The 19,253-nt window shown below is 42.5% G+C and overlaps 1 protein-coding gene across 1 annotated transcript in view; it reads right to left on the bottom strand.

The window, feature by feature from the left end:
• Positions 1 to 19,253, bottom strand: part of LOC140240948 (LIM domain transcription factor LMO4-like) — a 91,639-nt gene that overhangs the window by 40,205 nt on the left and 32,181 nt on the right. The window contains exon 2 of the mRNA XM_072320720.1: positions 17,342 to 17,615. Coding sequence (XP_072176821.1) covers positions 17,342 to 17,615 — 274 coding nt within the window. The remainder of the gene's footprint in view (positions 1 to 17,341; positions 17,616 to 19,253) is intronic.

Here is a 19,253-nt window from a genome sequence, read left to right as displayed (position 1 = left end):
TGATTCAATATTGCTGATTGAAAATAATCAATTATGCATGAAATGAGCACCTTACTCATGGTTGAAAAAAAATCCTTTCAGGGGACACTTTCAGATATTCAATTTATTCCCCCTGATAACTTATTCAGAGATTAGCTGGGTTGGCGCACTGTCACATCACTTTTTCTAGTTTTTGATATTGTCATCATTCATTTGACGCTTTCGCGACACTTTCCATTATTGCTGTAGTTGTAATTGCTTTTTTATGCTTGACTTATTTCAGCTTCAATAATGGAAGGAGTGGATTGGTAAGCGCAGTTACACAAACTGCGTAATGACAGGAGAATGCATGAATGTCTATCTATTTATCTTTTTATCATTCCATCGACATGACAAGCAACTTTAGTATACACATATATATATATGTATCATATATATATATATATATATATATATATATATATATATATATATATATATATATATATATAGATAATATATATACTACATTTATCTTCCCTTGGGGCCGGGATTTCATTCAAATCACTGCGCTTTGAAACGAAAGTCACATACTTTGCCTCGTAAGATGGCATCAACTCTTAAGTTCCAACACTTTCCAACTCGTTTGATGAAGCACGGAAAAAAAAGCAACACCTAACAGAAATGCATTTTCGTAATCTTAAAGGAATCTCATGTGTCTAAGTGGTCTCCGCAAGAGTTCATCTGGCTCAACTTCCTCGGTGGGATTAGGTATCTCTTCGAGTTTGCAGCACTTTGGCGTTTCCCCGGAAGATCACCGCGAGTGAGGTTGGCCGCATACCTCAAAACAATATTCCTGCTCTTAACACTCCTTCGATGTTCTTTATTATACTACGCTTTGCGCCACTGCAGTCCTTTGCAGTTGTGTAACCCTTTAGTCACACATTCCCCACTCTTTCTCCCTCTCTCTCTCCTCCTCTTTCTCAGTGTCATGAGAATGATCTAAATGCTCGATGTTATCGCACATCCTATTATCGCCTTGTTCACGTAATTGAAAACGAGCAAGAGAGAGAAAAAAAGGACATCTCCTTTTGCAGCATTTTCTACAGAGAATAACAGAAGGAGCGGAGAAGAGAGAGAAGGAGAGGAAACACATTTCAAATAAGACCCTCCTTTTTTTTTCAAAATCTTCCAAATACTTTCCATCCATGGTGCATGGAGCAGATTTGACTTTCTGGTGAATATGCATGCGGGGACAAAAGCGGATTATCGCAGTGCATCGCATTTTGCGATCATCGCTCGGCGCAGCGAGGCGCGCAGCCGTTTCGTCGGAATTAGCATCCCATAAAAGTCGGTCTAATGTGTCGTGGAGAGATTAGACTTGATAAAAGGGTGCAGCCATCTCTTGAGGGGAGGCTAACAACCTTTTCAGGTAACAGAAGGGGAAAGGGAACGCCTGCGTTCCCGAGAAAGCTGGGATAGGACGAAAATCCCCCATGTAGTTTAGCAACATTGCTCGTTTCTTCATCCTCTACTCACTTTCTTCATACCAATCTTTTTTTTTTAAACCGACTTCTGCCACTTGATATGACTGATAACATGTCTAAATTCGATGATGGAATATTCACGTCCGTGTCTGGTTCAATTCTTTTTCATCCTTCATACATTATTCCTTACCGGATAATAGCAATCCCGCCCATCGTATTAGTGGCCAAGATTCTGCATCGAATCTTAGAGAGACGTTTGATCGGGAAGAATGTGCAAGAAAAAAAAAAGGGGGGGGGGAAGTGTAGAGGTCTGGTAGTCTTCACCCTCCACGGGGTCATCTCCAATGCGTGCTGATCGGGCTGATTGCATAATATCTCGCAATTAAACACGGCGATGGCGACGATTGCGGACGCAAGACGATGCCACCACACCAATCAGGCAAGTTTCGATAGCTATCTCAGAGTGCGACGAACCTTCTCAGCCCCCAACACGGTTGCATATTTCGGCCGTAGAATGGCAAACGGGCTCTTCCACTGTCTGGCTCGGCCCGCTCATATTTTGCCGGGTCGGATGGGGCAGTCGTACTTGCCCCGCTGTTGACAGTACTGCCTGCTAGCTACATCGCCTATCTCTTGCCACACCGCACATGTTACTGGTACTTTGCCGCCGGAACGTGCTCGTTCTGGGACGCCTTTATCAAGTCGTTTGTCCTCTCGTCAGACGGAACGATGCGACAAATATCGTCGTCGCTTTCCCGACGTAACGACGAACAAACATGCCGGCGGCACGAGGCTGACGAGAATGGAAACACCGCTCCTCACGAAAATCTGTAGCAATACGCTCTTAATCCCTTGACACTCACGCTCGAACTTTTGTACCTCTTCTGCATTTTGGAATCTACAAACGGGAACGATATAAGCCTTAGAGTAAATATCTAGCTACCCCTGACTACGATATCACCCCGCCGTTCTTCCCATGTGACCCCATTGATGTGAACAAGAAGAAGAAGAAAACGAAGAAGAAAATCCCTCTTGGTTCGTAATGGAGGCCGAATCCTACCATTCTCCTGGATGACCAAGTTCCATAAATCAGACAGACAACACAAGCGTTGATAAAATTGTTGCACGGTAAGAGTGGGAAGGAGATAGAGAGAGAGAGAGAGGAAAAATGTATCTTAGAAATGAGCCTCGCCAGAGGCGGGGTTATTATGAGCATGGAGCTAAAAGCTTGTACAGGGATCGGGAGCTCTACGACTGTGAAGAAACGGAGGAGAGTCACGCCTCGTCATGTGGCATACTCGGCCTGCAAGATGGCATCTCTGCAGCCTGTGGATATAGAACCGGGGCTTAAGAGGAATGTCACAATCACGTTCATCTTCCCTGTCACTACTACCAAAACTCCACACGAAAGAAAAACAACGAATATATATAACGCATACCTAACGTACAAAGACAGGAATCGTAATAGGTTTATACCCATCACTACTTTAATAGTTACTTTATACCACTTCTACTACTACTACTACTACTACTTCTATTACTACTGAAGATGATGATGTAAACAAGCACAAAATAAAGAAGTTGAAAAAGAGATTATTTTTTGCGTGCTCGTTGAAAAAAAAATCCCAAAAGGTGTCCATTAATGTTTGTCTCGTGTAGATCCCTTTCCCAACTATTACTTCTATTTCTGCTGAAGATGATGATGAAGATTATAATAATGATAACAATAATGATAATTATTATTATTATTATTATTATTATTATTATTAGTAGTAGTAGTAGTAGTAGTAGTAGTAGTAGTAGTAGTAGTAGTGGTAGTAGTAGTAATAGTAGTAGTAGTAGTAGTAGTAGTAGTAGTAGTAGTAGTAGTAGTAGTAGTAATAGAAGTAGTAGTAGTAGTAGTAGTAGTAGTAGTAGTAGTAGTAGTAGTAATAGAAGTAGTAGTAGTAGAAGAAGAAGAAGAAGAAGAAGAAGAAGAAGAAGAAGAAGAAGAAGAAGAAGAAGAAGAAGAAGAAGAAGGAGTAAAATATGGAGAAGTAGTAAAGGAAGAACAAGAAGTAGGCCTACTACTGCCACTGCGGGTACTACGCACACCAATGACAACTACAGCACAGTGTTACATTATTGTATGAACGTCCATCATCTTTAACGCGTCAAGCGTCAACTTTTGCCGCGTGAATGATTTCAATAACGGCGCAGTTAAGTCGTCTCCTTTAGCTGCAAATACGGTTATGAATACACCTTTATAGCACTCGGAAGAGGCGTAATTGGGAAACGGATCCACACGATACAAACATTATGGACACCGTTGGGATTTTTATCATTTTTTTTTTTAATTCAAGGAGGAAGGAAAAATCGTTTCAACTTCTTTATTTTGTGCTTGTTCACACAAATGGAGTCGTTCACACAACTAGAGTCTTTCACACAAGGCGCTGCCACGAGGAGAGTAATGTAGCTCCATCTTCACTTTGAGATCGTCCACTACATGGTGGTCCCTTGGGAAAGACCTTGTAGTCAGGAAATAGGCGTCATAATCGGTGGATGCAGGAGACGAAGAGACAATGATAAATAACCATGGCGAGGGAAATCAGGAGTGTAACGAAATAATAAAAAGTCACCATATTGGAAGATGCGCCTTTAATGGGCTCGCAGCCGATAAACTCGGCTCTGCTTCATGCAAATGGGGTTTGGCGATGAAAAACACGCAGCAAACGATAAAATGCACTTAAAAATGCAGAAGCTTTCTCCACAAGACATCGAGTTCTTATCATACTGAAGATGATCGGCGAAAGTCCATTAACTCTGTCATCGAAATGATCAGATCGCCAGCTTACATTGCATTAATACGAGTGACGACGCTCTATTTTGTACTTGTTTATTCGGGCGAATGTGCCATTAGAAGGGGGCTGATGGTGCAACATATAAAAGCATTGATATATTAGAAGCTAAAGTTGGAGCTCCATCTCGCTCTCTCTTCTCCCTCTTCCCTTCTTTCTCACCCTCTCTTTCTCTACCCCCTTGCCTCTCTCGTCTACTCTCTCTGTATTTTATTTTCATAACGATCGCGGGAGTAAGTGCCGAGTGGAGGATCTGGAAAGGGGCAGCGGGAAAGAGACCTGTCGATTCAGCACTGGATAAAGACGCCATTAGCCCACCCTGATCTCTCAATCAGCAATCCCTGGGGCTGCATTAATAGGCATTACCATCAACAACAAGCCCCTGAGAAGGAGATTTGTGAGTTAACAGGCGAGCGAAAGCGGAACTGTTTTATCGGCAGGATCCGTTAATAGGCTCCTTCATTAAATGAGAAGATCTTGAGTTCGCACGCGGTCGGGCCCTCGCCGCGCGCTTATCGACGGAAACGCAATAGTTGGAGGGTGATGTGCGCGCGTGGGGCTGAATATTCATGGAGCACGCTGATTTTCGTACAGGTATTGACGTGCTCTGCGTACTGATGTTCAAATGTCACTCCGATAGCTAAACAAAGTAAAAGAAAACCACCACAAAATCGAGTGGCCTAGTCAACCTCCTCGTGCTCATTTTCCTCTTTCCTGACTGGCGCTTGGATGGGAGAACCAATACGCGAGCGGCATAACTAGGAGGGTCCCAGGCGGCTTTCGCTTTTACCCTTCTCCGTCTTTTTAATAACTACGAACTTTGATCAAAGAACTTCGGACGACAAAAGAAATAAAGTCACGTTAGATGAGAAATAACCCGATGTGAATGTCGGCGGCGGTCTGACTTTCCCCCCGACTTCGTCTTCCGTAGATATGAGCTGCGTGTGCTCCGGGAGGGGTGAATCCCAGCATGGTAAGGCCACGACTTTGTGTCATTAGTTGCGAGTAGCACGATACCAGCTCGAAGGCACTGGCTGCATTTACGAGGTGCTGTCGCGAGCGCGATTTATTTGTTTATGGCGATGACGACAATGATGATGAAGGTGAAGGGACGGGGGGGGGGGGGGTTAGAGAGATATTGTTTTGGAAGGAAAAATGACTGACAAGACTGGCGAGGTTCGCCCTGAAGGCGAGAAATGGAAACCCGTCCCGGTGTTGGATTGTTCCTCACGACAAACTATCGGGTTACCGGAAGGTTTGTTTAACCTCTGGCGTAACCAATTTTTCTCTGCTTCCAAGTTCTTAATGAACAAGGACGAGTCGTCATACTCACAGGGTTCAATAATGTGAGCTTCGCATTCTAATGGCGAACGGCTCGCCATGTATATGCCATACATAAAAACAAAGAAGAGAAAGAAAAGAAGAAGACGCTAATAAATACAGAAAAGTGGGTAATATGTACAGATAATATATTATTCAATTCAATTAAAATCAATTCCACTTTCTTCTTCCACTATACATAACATGATATACAAAATTACAAATGACCTTGATTGCCCGATACCTGCAGTTGATTGCACAATGAATATTTGAGGTAACTGACAAATAAAAAATCATATATAGATATTTCAAGCCAAACTTGTCGTATTGCTCATGCTCTGAGGATTAAAGAAAAAATGAGGAGTACACTAAAAAGCAGAGCTTGCATACTAGGGACAACTAATACAATCGACTCAGAAACTTACAATGCAGAAAATGTGTACATGGACTGTATATAAAATTGTATACATTGAAATATATTCATATAACACATCTTTTCATAATAATCTGTCTTATTTATAATTTTGTATTGAAGTTCTCTCTTTCTGTGTTTTTTCACCATATGAGAACAGAAACACATAGAAGACAGTAAGGAAAAGTGAACAATGAACCTAAAAAAAAGAAGAAGATAGTGAAGCAGACGAAGAGAAAAAAAAAGTTTGATAAACGAGCCGCAACTTTGAAAATGCATGCAATTCCAATTTCAATGACACGTGAACGATGGATTCCATGAAGCTCAACACTAAAATTGGAGCAATTAAAATCGCCTTTAGGATTACAAGATTCACGACATCTCATTGTCATCTCGTCGATAAAGAAGTAAATAATGTCTTTTCTTACACATTGTGCATGTACCATTGTCTCTATCTTTTATCTGGGGAGTATAGCGTTCATGACCATGATTTTTCTTCGTCTCCGTCTTTAGACAAAGACCTGAAAAAAAAAGGCACGGCATAATAACATCTCCATTTCTTGTTTGTCATTCATTTTACTCGCTCATACAGTGACGGGATGGTAGCGGGCAATTGGAAGTGCTTGGGTTTAGGAGAGGGATATATTTTCGAGAAATATAACCCTCTTCCATTGACGTCGCTGCTAGGCTGCTGCCCACAAAATTCACCCACTTCCCTCATCCCTCATCCCCCATCCTCCCTCCCCCCCCCCACCCCTGCTCCCGAGCCGCCTTGTCAGATTACGAATAGCAATTGGCGGGTTTGCTGCGAGTCTGGTGGTCAGACGGCCATTGACATGGCGACCATACGCACGTCTGATGGTCAGTGAGTCGCGTTCGATAAACCTTGACGTCGTCGGCGCGATTTGCCTCGGCTTTTTTTTTCCCTCTCCCCGCGCAATGTCTGTCTCTCCGTCTCTCCCTAGCCGTGACAGATCGCTTGCATTATCACACAAGTCTCGACAGCGAGCGCTTCCAACGCTCTTCTCTCATCCTGGGCTTTCTCCCCTTAACCCTCTGAAAACCACCACCTGAGCACATACATAACATTGTAGGTAGTCGGTGGGTAACGAAAGGGTTAATCCTGGGTGGTTTCTTCTCTTCTTTCCGCAAGTTTTCTCCTTCTTCCTCCCGCATCTTTTGTAAAAGTCACATATACGCCGCGGTGGAACTAAATCGCTTTTCTAAGTCTTCCACATCTACCTTGGATCATACACCAACTAATCAAGCGATTGTGTGCAGTTTTAGCTATGTGCTGTAATCCAAAACACTGTTTTTATGCTTTAAAAATTTGACATTCTTGCAAGACTATCTGTGATGCTAGGATTATTTCAGCTTCAAATGCCATGTTTTTCTTTGCTGCGTGTGTGTGTGTGTGTGTGTGTGTGAGCATGTTTTAGTTCATAGATAATATAAATAACTCTTACTCTTACTGCAGACGCTGACAACAGAAATCTGTTTGCCCTTGTGAGGTCAATCTCGTCACCAGATCAGTCATCAGTCCTTTCAGATCACTCATCGGACACTGAACTTGCCAACATGTTCGCAAAGTTCCTCCGCGGATAAGGTATACCAAACACCACATCTTCCTGCAGCGAGACCCTCTTCCCTCGCCACCAACCATGACCACTGCATCTTTTGCTCCACAACCTTCTGACTACCCACTCTCTGGATTCTGTCTGGTGTCGGATTCGGAAGTCCAGACCCTCATTAATTCTCTGCCATCTAAATCCTGTAAATTAGATCCAATTCCTTCATGGCTTCTGAAGATCATCCAAGATGAACTCATGACCGTCGTCATTGCAATGTTTAAGCTCTCCTTGGCGTGTAGTCATGTCCCAAAGTCATTAAATACATCGCTCATCCTTCCTCTTCTTAAGAATCCTAAAACTAGATCCCAATAGACTGAACAACTACACAGGCCAACAGTAAATCTGCCTTTCCTTGGAAGAACTTCGGCAAGGATTGTGACGCCTCAACTAACGGACCACCTTGAAAGACCCCGTATCTGCCTACCGAAACGCTTATTCCACAGGAACAGCATTCTTCTGTTGAAGTCTGAAATAATCTTCTGCCGGCAGTCGACAACGGCAACGAAGCTGTGCTTACCCTCCTAGACTGCATGGCTGCCTTCGACACCATCGAACACGACATTACTCCGGGTCGTTCTTGAGAACGACCATCTCATCACTGGACCTCTCCTTCACTGGAAATGCTCACATCTCCACAAACCAACGTGTGCCCATCAGTGACACGCCTTCGGAAACATTTTCACAGACCTGCGGCATTCCGCAAGATTCTGTCACTGGTCTACTTATGTACAGTCTTTTCTACAACAAACTACTTTCAATGATCATTGATTATCACGAGGACATTCAGCATGCAACGATATTTATGCTTATCACAATCATATCAACATAATTCTGACTCAAAACGGAAAAGCTGATGCGGCTCTGAAACTTGATAACCGCCTTGAGGACAATCAGACCTGGTAATTCAATAACAAACTTTGCCTCAGTGACCGTAAATCCGAAATGATTCAAATTACTTCCAAGTTTAGAAGCACAACTACTTTTTATTGACCTTAATTGTTACTGGAGAAAATTCCCGCTGAAAACCAGCAACTATGTACGAATTTTGGAGTGATATTTGTGTACTCGTTGAAAACCTTCCTTTTTATCAGCACATAAACAATGTCCGTATAGGGTAGTATCTTTTGGGATTCACGAAACTGGGAGAATCATGACTATTGTAATACAAAAATGACACTATGCCAATCCTCAATTGTTGGTCGGCCAAAGGAGGTGGACATCATGTATTTCATTAATTGTTTGCTTTAGTTGTAAGTTTAAGCATCTCATAAGTGCCATAAATCTATATCATTGGCATTCTTGTTATCCTTACTATTATTATTATTTATCATCATCATCTCCACCATTACTATCATTACTATCATCATCGTCGTTATCATCATCGTTTCTATACCATCGTAATTACCATAATTTGGTGAACTAATAGAAAAAATACAGCTGGGATGTTTGCAGATTATATCAAGACAAGATCATAATACTTACGATCCCAAATAAACAAACGTGTGTGATGAGCCCCAATTTGACATAGGACAAGCAGTGCAGTTTTTTATCAATACAAAATATGTGATATAGACCTTAAGTCTTTTCACACACTAGTAATGGGTTCATCCTCCTAACAAACGAGTGTATACGTTTCCAATATGATTTTGTAAAAAAAAAAATTGTTTGGTCTACATTTGCTAGATAGTAAATCACATTCCCACTACCAAAATAATTGCTTTGAGAAATTTGCTTGCAATCTGTCTACACTGTAAGCCACAAACTCTTTTCTCCGTCTCCTTTTTCGTTTAACGCTTTTCTTTTGTTCTCTTTCGTTTTCTTGATGTTTCTAGCTTATACTGAAGAGAAATATCTTTCACAGCTTCTACGGTATATCGAATCATTTGTCACTTTCATCCCCCCCCCCCCTTCAAAACAAAAATGCCTCCTTCTTAATCGATTGCCATTTCGTGAAGAAATGTCTCATTTACTTTCAAATCCGCATTCTCTTTTAGTCTCCGCTCACAAATTGCTCAACACATTTATGTTTTCCCGCCACCCGTTCCCTCCCCCCCCCCTCCTCCTACCATGCCAACCCTCCTCCCTGCAGCCCCAGAGATCAGATACCATTAAAATAAGGGAGGGCCGGAGAGGAGCGGGTATATGTATTCATGTATTTAATGGAACGGGCTTAAAAGATAAGAAATTAAGTGATTTTTAGATCCAGGGTTTTTAAGTAAGTGGCTAACAATCAATGAGAGGAATGGGTGTTGGTTGGGGGAAGGGATGCTTTCTCGCAAGCCTAGAGGGGGTTCGGCCATTTGCTGAATCGATAAAGTGTTCTGCATGGCGCGCCGGTGGGTTCGGCAGCCGTTGTGTGCTCGCTGCTGGAATCTAATGGCGACATTTTTTTTTTATTCTTACTGCTTATGTTTTTGTGGGTTTTTTTTTTTCAGAGCAATTCCTTCTGTCGACGATCGTATGTCCAAAACCAGACGCTTTTTATTTGATCACCTCATTCTTGCTGAGTTGTGTATTTATCATGCCTTCATATAACCATACTTCGTCGTGAATGGCAGGGACACTCTCTACGTAGAAGGCAATTCATATCACATCAACAATACTCTTTCAAAGACATATTCCATGTATTCAAAGAGATGGGTTTCACTTTTTTTTCAAATTCAGTCGCGAGGGTTTCATTTTGTTCTTTTCACGTTTTGATTGCCTCCTAGAATGTGGTACGAAAGGAAAAAAAAATAAAACCCGAATGGCCTAAAATGGATGTTTCAGGGTTCATGTTTATCGTATCATATAAAACCGTGAAGTATGTCGGTCATATTTGCATGAAAGACCCAGAAATAGTTTCCAGGGCAACAAAGGCAAACCAAAAGACAGATAAACAAAGAGAGAGAGAGAGAGAGAGGGGGGGGGGGAGGAGGGTGGGAGTGAGAACATCACACGTTCTTTCATTAACGCCTTGTTCTCTCTTTGACAGAGTTGTCCGTATGCCCGTCTTTTTTTTTAATTCTTCATCAAAAATTCTTGGACAGATCGTTTTACCTTCTTGTTACCCGGAGGATGGTAAAACTCAATCCCTGTATACTGCCATCACAGGGGCAAAAATGCCAACTTGTGGCTAGTTCCAGCAACCACAGTCATTTTACAGATATGACCGCCTAGATATTCTTATACCGAGATAGTGATGGGGTGAGGGTGGGGGGGGGGAGGGTAGACAAGTTTGCGCATTTTCTCATTGATGAGATTAAGTACAAGTGCGATTCGACCTAAAAGTGAAGATTCACCTATAGCGCCGGCACCCACCTACACAACTGTCACGTGAATAAAAGGCGTTTTCGTTTGCTCTGATAATCTTGCGACCAGTCTGTCACTGGTACGGTTTTTTTTTTCTTCTTCTTCTTCTCCTTCTTCTTCTTATTCTTCTCTCTTCCAATATAGCCTTCATCGCTAAGAGCTTTTCCGGCGCTTGTTCAGGTAATACAAGAAGAAAGCTAACCATTAAGTATGAAAGCGGGCAAACGGAATATTAACGCATGTTTATGTGGCGGGGAATGAGTTCTGACAGCGTAAAGTGGGGATACCACGCCAGTAATGCGCAATGCAACCATTAAGGGGGGAAGCAGGCACTGAAAGGGAGAAGAAAAGGTGTGTTCGCCAAGATGTGCGTGTGTTTATGCAGAGTGATGGCAGGAGAATGGATAGAGTAAGCACTGTGTGTGTGTATGTGTGCGTGCGTGTGTGTGCGTGTGTGTGTGTGCGTGTGTGTGTGTGCGTGTGTGTGTGTGTGTGTGTGTGTGTGTGTGTGTGTATATGTGTGTACGTCTCCCTATCTGTGTATCATTATTATCAAATTCACGTTTGTCGCGGCGTAATCCTTTTAAAGATACGACAGCCAATTAAATGATAAATGCAACCACGATATTATTGGCCACGCTGAGTGATGGTGACGCTTCAAATGGAAAAACGTGTCGTAGTAATGCATCAAACGTACAAACACAGAACCATTAATGGAACTACGTTCTTCCTCCGCCCTATTTTTTGCCTCTCGCCTCTCTAGGCTTCTCTCTTTTTAGACCAGCCACTTCGGCGGGCAACAATCGAAGACACTCTCGAGTCGCTCTGACAGCCCATTTTCGATAACGCTGCATTTGTCATAACTCATACCATTAAACTTCAGTAGTATATTTTCATTTGCGAAACATATGGCCCACGAGCCACTCTAAAATGCATTTATGTCATCTGCTCTGAAGAGATTCTCTTTTGACATTAACTCTTACAATAGTCGAAATGCGTCTGCCTGTCTCTCATTCTTTAGCTCTTTCGCTGTCTCCCTTTCTCCCCCTCGCTCTATCCATCTAGACAGAAGAAATAGAAGGCATGTATAATCCGAGGCCTTACATAAATGTGCTTATTCATTTTACAATCTCTGTCGGGCAATCTATCATTGTCTGTGGGGGAAAAACGCTCTATGTCGGTGCAGAGATCCTACTAGGGTTTATAGGGAAAACCTGCCAGCTAATCTCGTCTCTAAGTTGAGACGAATGGAGCGGCCTCCATCTTCAAGCATATTTGGCGATATAAAAAAGGAGCAGAGTTAGACCGACCTTCCGACATGCAGGGCAAAATAAGAAAAGAAGGAGAGAAAGAAAGAATCGAAAGAAATTCACCTCATGGTATGGAGTTGGGTTGGCAGATGTATAAAAGAAGAAGATGACGATGAGTCGCTGTAGGCATTTCATGTATCTGTCGGGCAGCGCGGGAACGGGTCGCCAGGGGAGAGGGCAAGATACAAGGCGGGAGAGGTCCTGCGGGACATGTTCCCCGCTACCAGGAGAAGTGAATCGTTACGATTCCAGCCTAATGGCAACTTAACGAGCTCACGTCATAATATGAGGATAAAGAATGGGTTCTTCGAATATCGGTTCATTTCGAGCAAAGAGAGGGGAGATAAGAGGCGAGAGTGGAAGGAGAGTCGCTAAAAAACGAGAGAAAAAATTGGGGGAATGAATGGTCGCCTTCCTCCTAACCCATTAAGAAAATGTACACAAGTAGTCGCGTACATATCCAGAGAGCTGCAAAAATGCCCCCCTCGAGCAACATGCCAACTTTGAGGCTCTTCAGAACTCCTTATGGGGTTTTTATTAACTCGAGGTAATGCATCGCAATTATGATAATGGCCAGGAAATCAATAGGAGGGAGGATGACCCAACACTAGGTTACATATCACGATGATAACAACACGGAGGGACGCGGGAGGAGTCCGCGGAAGACAAGGGGAAGAGGGAGAGGTAAAAAGGAGATCGGGAGGGAGGGAGAGGGGGGATGAAAAGAGAAAGGATGGAGATGGAACAGCATATGGGAACATAAATAACAGTTGGGAAAAGAGCTTGGTATGACGAGAGGACTCGCCAAGGAGGAGTGTTTACATTCCAAGTGACGCAAAGAATAGAGAAAGCTTCGCATACCCCTCTCCCCTCCCCTTGTCTTCTTTCCCGTCTCCCATTCTTCCCCCTTTTTTTCTCCAGCCTTTGATGGATCCATTAGGAGTACGTGGCTAATGGCCAGACAAGTAGGGCGAAAAAGCCCTCGTCGAGGTAAAGGGTACCATTATTGCGGCCGATAAGTGAGGGGTGCTGTGGGAGAGCGCACTGAGCTTGGGCTCCGCAGCTAAATGGGTGCAGGTGGAGGGGGAAGGGATCGAGCTAAGTACGCCCCTTGGTTCAAGTTGGGTTTTTCAGGTTTTTCGCAATGAATATTTTTCTCGCTCCTGATAACGGCAGCAAAAGTTGTTGTTCTGATTGAAACGGACACGCACGTCCACATAAAAAATACAAACACATATTATATTCAAAGACATGTAGACGATTTCTGGCAGAACAACAAACTTATCTGGTGCAGGTCGTGATTGCCAAGTTGAAGCACCTCGCTGACCATACACGAGTCTTTGTACATTAAAACGCCCAGAGTGAATGGTTTAGTCAACACTGCTACATTGAGCTTACTTGAAACATTAGGCAACGGAAACAATGTGTCTGTGCCGTCTCTCCTTTGTTTTTGTTTTGTTTTTGTTTTGTCTTTTTAGGACAACAGCGCTAGCAGAAGCACTGGTTTTGTTGACGAAAGAAGCCTATGACAATGTCACGTTGAAGACATAGAAACACATGCCTGAGCCAAAGTGTGCAGGAATCCCAGTTCTGTTTGCTGAGGTTACAACTGAATAGAAATAAACAATATGAGTAAACTAAAAGAGAAGGAAAGATAACGCACGAAAATTTCGCATTGTATTCTTACGACGGCACTCTACTCCAACTGGTAATGGTATATGACATTGGTAAACGTGCGGATCCTTGTTACTGCTCAAACACCCTCCCTGCCACTGCGATCTACTTTCATGGGGTCTAGGACAAATACCCCCTGGAAAATCTCTCATGCTGTCGAGAAGGAGTGTTTAAAACTCTTCAAGACTGGTCGTATTCATGTTCAGCTCATTCATACCAGACTTCTAACCTAATTTTTCACGTATATTATTAGATTACTTGATTGAATCAAAAACTGCAAGACAGACCGAGACACGCACCACAAACAAACACGAGGAAATCACACAATATTACATTACAACTTGAAAATGGGCTTCACATCGTGAAATACGTGAAGGAAGATATGTATCATTAGCGTGATTGCTTTTTAAATCACTTCAAACTTGGGGGGAGCATGTTTTCACATCCACCAATTTTGGAAGGACTGGTTTGACATACTTTCGCTGCTGCGGCGTCGATGTTTCTTCTTGATGATGGAGGAAGAACGTGAGGTTGGTTTGGGATCAATGTCACTATGCTAACGGGGCGCTTTCGCTCTTCTTTCTCCGCGCGAACTTCTTGAGCTGCCGCACGCATCACCAATTGATCTGCCAAATGCATTCTCCGCGGCGTTTTTATCTCCTCTCTCCCTCTTTCTCTTTCTTTCTTTCGGTTGTTGCTGTTGTCGTTGTTGAGTATGGTACTTTCAGTGGGATGATACAGAGGGTCCTATACAGAATATAAGATTCGGCATATGTAGAGGAAGGTGGGGGAGGGGGGGGGGGGGAGGGGGGGGGGGAGGTTAGAGAGAAGGGGATGCACGCACTGCTTCTACCAGAGCTAACACACCAGACAAGACCACTCATATTTGATCTACCCGACTCCCTCTTCAAGCGAAGACGCACAAGTGTCTTAGCAGCTTTCTTCGTCATCAGGAGCAGCCGAATAACTGGTGTTCCGACTGCGCCTCCCTTAACTTGATTGATTAAATAGTGCATTAGATTAAAAGGGTAAGACGTTTGACAGATAGGCAATCGACGCGTTCTCGATCCTGGCGGTTCTTGATGTTAAACACATTTTTTCAGAGTCATGAGAGTTTTATCGGGCCCGGCGATGATCTCCAGTGATCGCCGAATACTTGGCTCTTATGATGTAGCAACCAACTGCCTGAAACTTTGATCTATTTATCTTTTCTTTGACTTGTGTTGTTGTTGTTCTTGTAATTTTTTCAGTGGAAGAAGGACCTTAACGCTTCTATTATCGGCTTGAAGTGGGTCAGTTCTTGTAATAAAAAAAGTCTATGCATATTTCAGAATATAATATATTGCGATAATATTGGAACTCGAACAATCAAGAGGACGAGGAATACTTCCTAAGACAGTGCGACGTTATAATCTTTCTTTTGCCGGCATGCACCTTCTTCATGTCTATAGCATATTTTGTTTGATGTTGTCTTGATTTTTTTTTTCACGTCCTCCCTGGGAACAGTAAAGGACATGGGACGGTAATTGATTCATATACATTCATGGCAGATTATACTTTTGTGATTCTTAAATTGTGTGAACGACTTTGTTTTAGGGATGCATTTCACTTTGGTGCAATCACGATCTTGGGCCTTGTGTGCAACATGTTAAATTACTTCTTTAATATTTTCACTCTGAAAATTTTCTTGATACTATGCAGCTTGAACTGACACGTAAACCTATATAATGTTCAAATTTCATCACTTTTCCAATCCGTAAACGACATATATTGTTAAGATACATGGTTATCCGAAATGCGAAATCTTTTTCTCTGATACGGAGATTACTTGAACACGATCCCGGACAATTTCATTACGTATCCCAACGTTGTTATTTTTTTTTTGTCTCAGGGGAATCTTTATTGTTTTTCATTTTCTCGAAGAGCTCCTATACATACGCATGCTTGTATGACAAATTGCCAAATTATACGTATACTAACAATAATAGAAGGTTCTTCTTGGCTTCAACTGCCGATCGAATCCCGGCGGAATAATGTATCAAATCGCCTGTCATACTCTTTGAATTCATTCATCGCATGTTAGAATGACAGAATGTCCTCTTGGCGCACCCAGTAGACTGCGGGCACAAGTCGTTTCGAGACGAAAATGTGACCGCCCGACACAATGGCCCAACGACAGCATCGCCTAATCGACCACAATAAGAGTCTGTCGCGCGAGACTAAATCCTGCCAACTATGGCGCTCATCTGCGATGGATGAGGGAAGGAGTAGTTGATAGATGAGCGGGACAGGAAATGAGACCATTTGAACTTGAGAGGGATAATGCCCAAGCCGGCTCCCTGTCTTCGAGAGAACGAGCACGCCAATGCGCGCCGATGTGCTTGTCTTCTTTTCGCCCGCGCTCTATTTGCAAGTTGCTTCGAGGTGATCGATTGTATCGCACATTTTCTTTTTTTCTTTCGTTTATTTTTTGCTGTTTGTTCTTTTGGTTATGTCGATCGATTATTGCGAGAAAATGATCGGCGTCATATGGTTGATGCGGCAGGTAAAATAGGTCAGTAGAGCGAGAGACTCTTGTGGTTAGTAACTTCATGTTTGTTTGTTTTTTCCCGCTGTACGCGCTGAAAACAAAACTTAACATGCCTGACCCAAAGCGTACATTCATTTTGACAGGTTGGAGAGGGCTACCATATTGCGATATATCTGTTATACGAAATGTAATTCTAATTAGACGAGGTCATCATAGCAATTTATCATATAAGACCACATAAGGAAAAACTAGTAAAGACTTTACATGGAAGTGTACATTCTTACGTTAACACTGCGGGAAGAGTGTGACATTTTTAAGACGATCCCTAACTCTGTAACATGACATACGGATCATTAACTGCGTCATGACATCGAGTCAAACACATTGCGTTAATTCCTTATTCGGACTCGTTACCGAAATGCTGGTCATTTGTTTGAACACACCGACTTCTGCATCTTACTTCTCACTCCCTCTGTCTCTCTTCACCAATTGACAGCTCATTTCCCTAAAGAATGATTCTATGTTTGAGTACCTCAACTCATCTTTCCACCCAACCATTCATCCATGCCTTATTCAATTTCTATAATGCTGGGGCATATTTTATTCATTCATTCATTCAATCATTCAATCAATCATTCATCAATTCAAAAGCGACAATATGACAATTTGCACACATTATTATTCACTTTGGCTTTTTCCCCAACATCAATCACATCGTGGTCATCATTGCACGTGCTCATAAATTGACGGCACCGCAAAAAAAAAAAAATAATAATAAATAAAAAAAAAATAATAATAATAACAATAATAATTCCTCACACACGACAACAGCAAAAATGTGCGTTCAATTACCGCTGTCGCTGCAGCTATTTTCTAGCGTCTCTCACTTACCTGAGGTAATCTTTCTTGCACAGGATCATGCCCGCCTTCGAGAAACACGAGTGACCAATGTCCCCCAACTGGACGTTGCAGCACGAACACTTCAGGCAGCCCGTGTGCCAAAACCGGTCGACCGCGTGCAGCAGGAAGCGGTCGATGATCTTACCGCCGCAACCGGCGCAGCATCTTACCGCGTTGTTGTTGTTATTGTTGTTGTTGCTGTTGTTATTGTTGTTATTTGGCGTCGTCGTTGGTCGGTTCTCCTTGGAGTTGTCCATGTTGTTTGCTGTGTGGGGAAACAAAAAAGGGAACGAAAAGAATGAGAAAATGCATTCAGATTTCCTCTCCATATATATTTTTCTTCTTCACTTCTCATTCCATCTTATATTTAGCTCATGCGACATCAGGAGTCGTCGGCAGTCAGGACGAAAATGCGTTTTCTCTTGACTCAAATCGATAACTTCATGCGAGATGGGATTATTTTACGTTGAGGATAGATCAAGTACTCAACGGCCCAGTGTCCTCTTACTTTGCTGGGGGAATATTTTTCATTCTTTTCTGATGCGGCTCCGACTGATAAAAGGGGGGAATATTCACTTCAAATGAATAGGAGTAAGTACTAAATGTAATCAAATATAGTGCATGGAAACGCTAAAAGCTAGAACGTAATAATGCATTTCGCCTAATGCTTTTAGTAAATGACGTTATCCACGTGATAAATGGGCTTATTCCATATTTCATTAAGGCAGTTTACGCATACAGGAGGAAACTCGAACCGACCGGAGCATTTTAGCGGTCGTGATCGTGTTATGGAGCTCGTCTGCATTTTCTTTTGAATTACACCGACATATTACTTCTAATGTGTGCTTATCATTTTGTCTGTCTGTCTACGTATTTGTCTCTCTACTGCACTGCCGTCTGTACAGCATTGATTTTTCATGTGGCTCCCTCATAAGAGAGTCTAATTACATAATTGAGTCAGGGTAAGTGGAGCATCTTTTCAGAGGCTATGCATGTAATTTCTGGCAGTCTAGAGCAGGAAGAAGCCCCAAAAATGACTAAAAGGAGGGAGAAAATGCACCACGAGATGACCTTATACACGGGTATTTGGGTAACAAGATCTCTTTAAGTAGGGGGGTTAATCGAGAACGCACATAAAGAACATTGCTGTTCTGGTACTCCAGGAGAAAAAGGACGGTTCTCTGTGCATTAAAAGGCGAGGGGTGGCTGTATGCTCTGTGGGTGGGGGGGGGGGGGGGGGACAGGGAGGGGAGGGGCGGGGCAAGAGGAGAATGGTACCTAGGTTGTTGTATACAATGTCATAGGATAAAATCATCTTTCACAAACAAATGATATCTGTATATTTCCGCTTCCGGTATACGTTCTCCTTTCAAAATCTAATATCTTTACGAAACAAAACTACCCACGATTTCTTCAAGATTACTATGGACTGAAGCATATGTCCGAAAGATAACCTTCTCATTAGTATCGCCAGAGCATTTATTGTCATTGTTGTTATGGTTGTTATTGTTGATGTTAAGTCTGTACAATCACTTTGGGAACCCACAGGAAGAACAATTAAGTCTGCATATCAGGGCTGTACCTTTCATGTTGCTTTATCATACTTTTCTGTCTTCATAATGTTTATCTATAATTGCATAAATATGTTTGTATATGTCTGAATTTGGTACACAAATAAATAATTTCATATCAAAAGCGACACGACCAGGCCGACACAATCTCAAGTGCGCATTTTGAATGTTCAATTTTTTGTTTTCTCTCTGTTTATGTTAAACAGATTCTCCAACCCGCGTTCTGCCCTCCTATATGCGTAGGCACAACATGGTGAGCTATGTATACTCAGACTCGAGAAAGGCTTGTGAGTGTGCGAATATTTATGAACACATTAATAAGCTTTTATCTT

This window comes from Diadema setosum, chromosome 17 (assembly GCF_964275005.1).
Source record: "Diadema setosum chromosome 17, eeDiaSeto1, whole genome shotgun sequence".
Lineage (NCBI taxonomy): Eukaryota > Metazoa > Echinodermata > Echinoidea > Diadematoida > Diadematidae > Diadema > Diadema setosum.
Note: the sequence above shows the minus strand (reverse complement) of the source record. Positions and strands in the feature narration are given on the sequence as shown.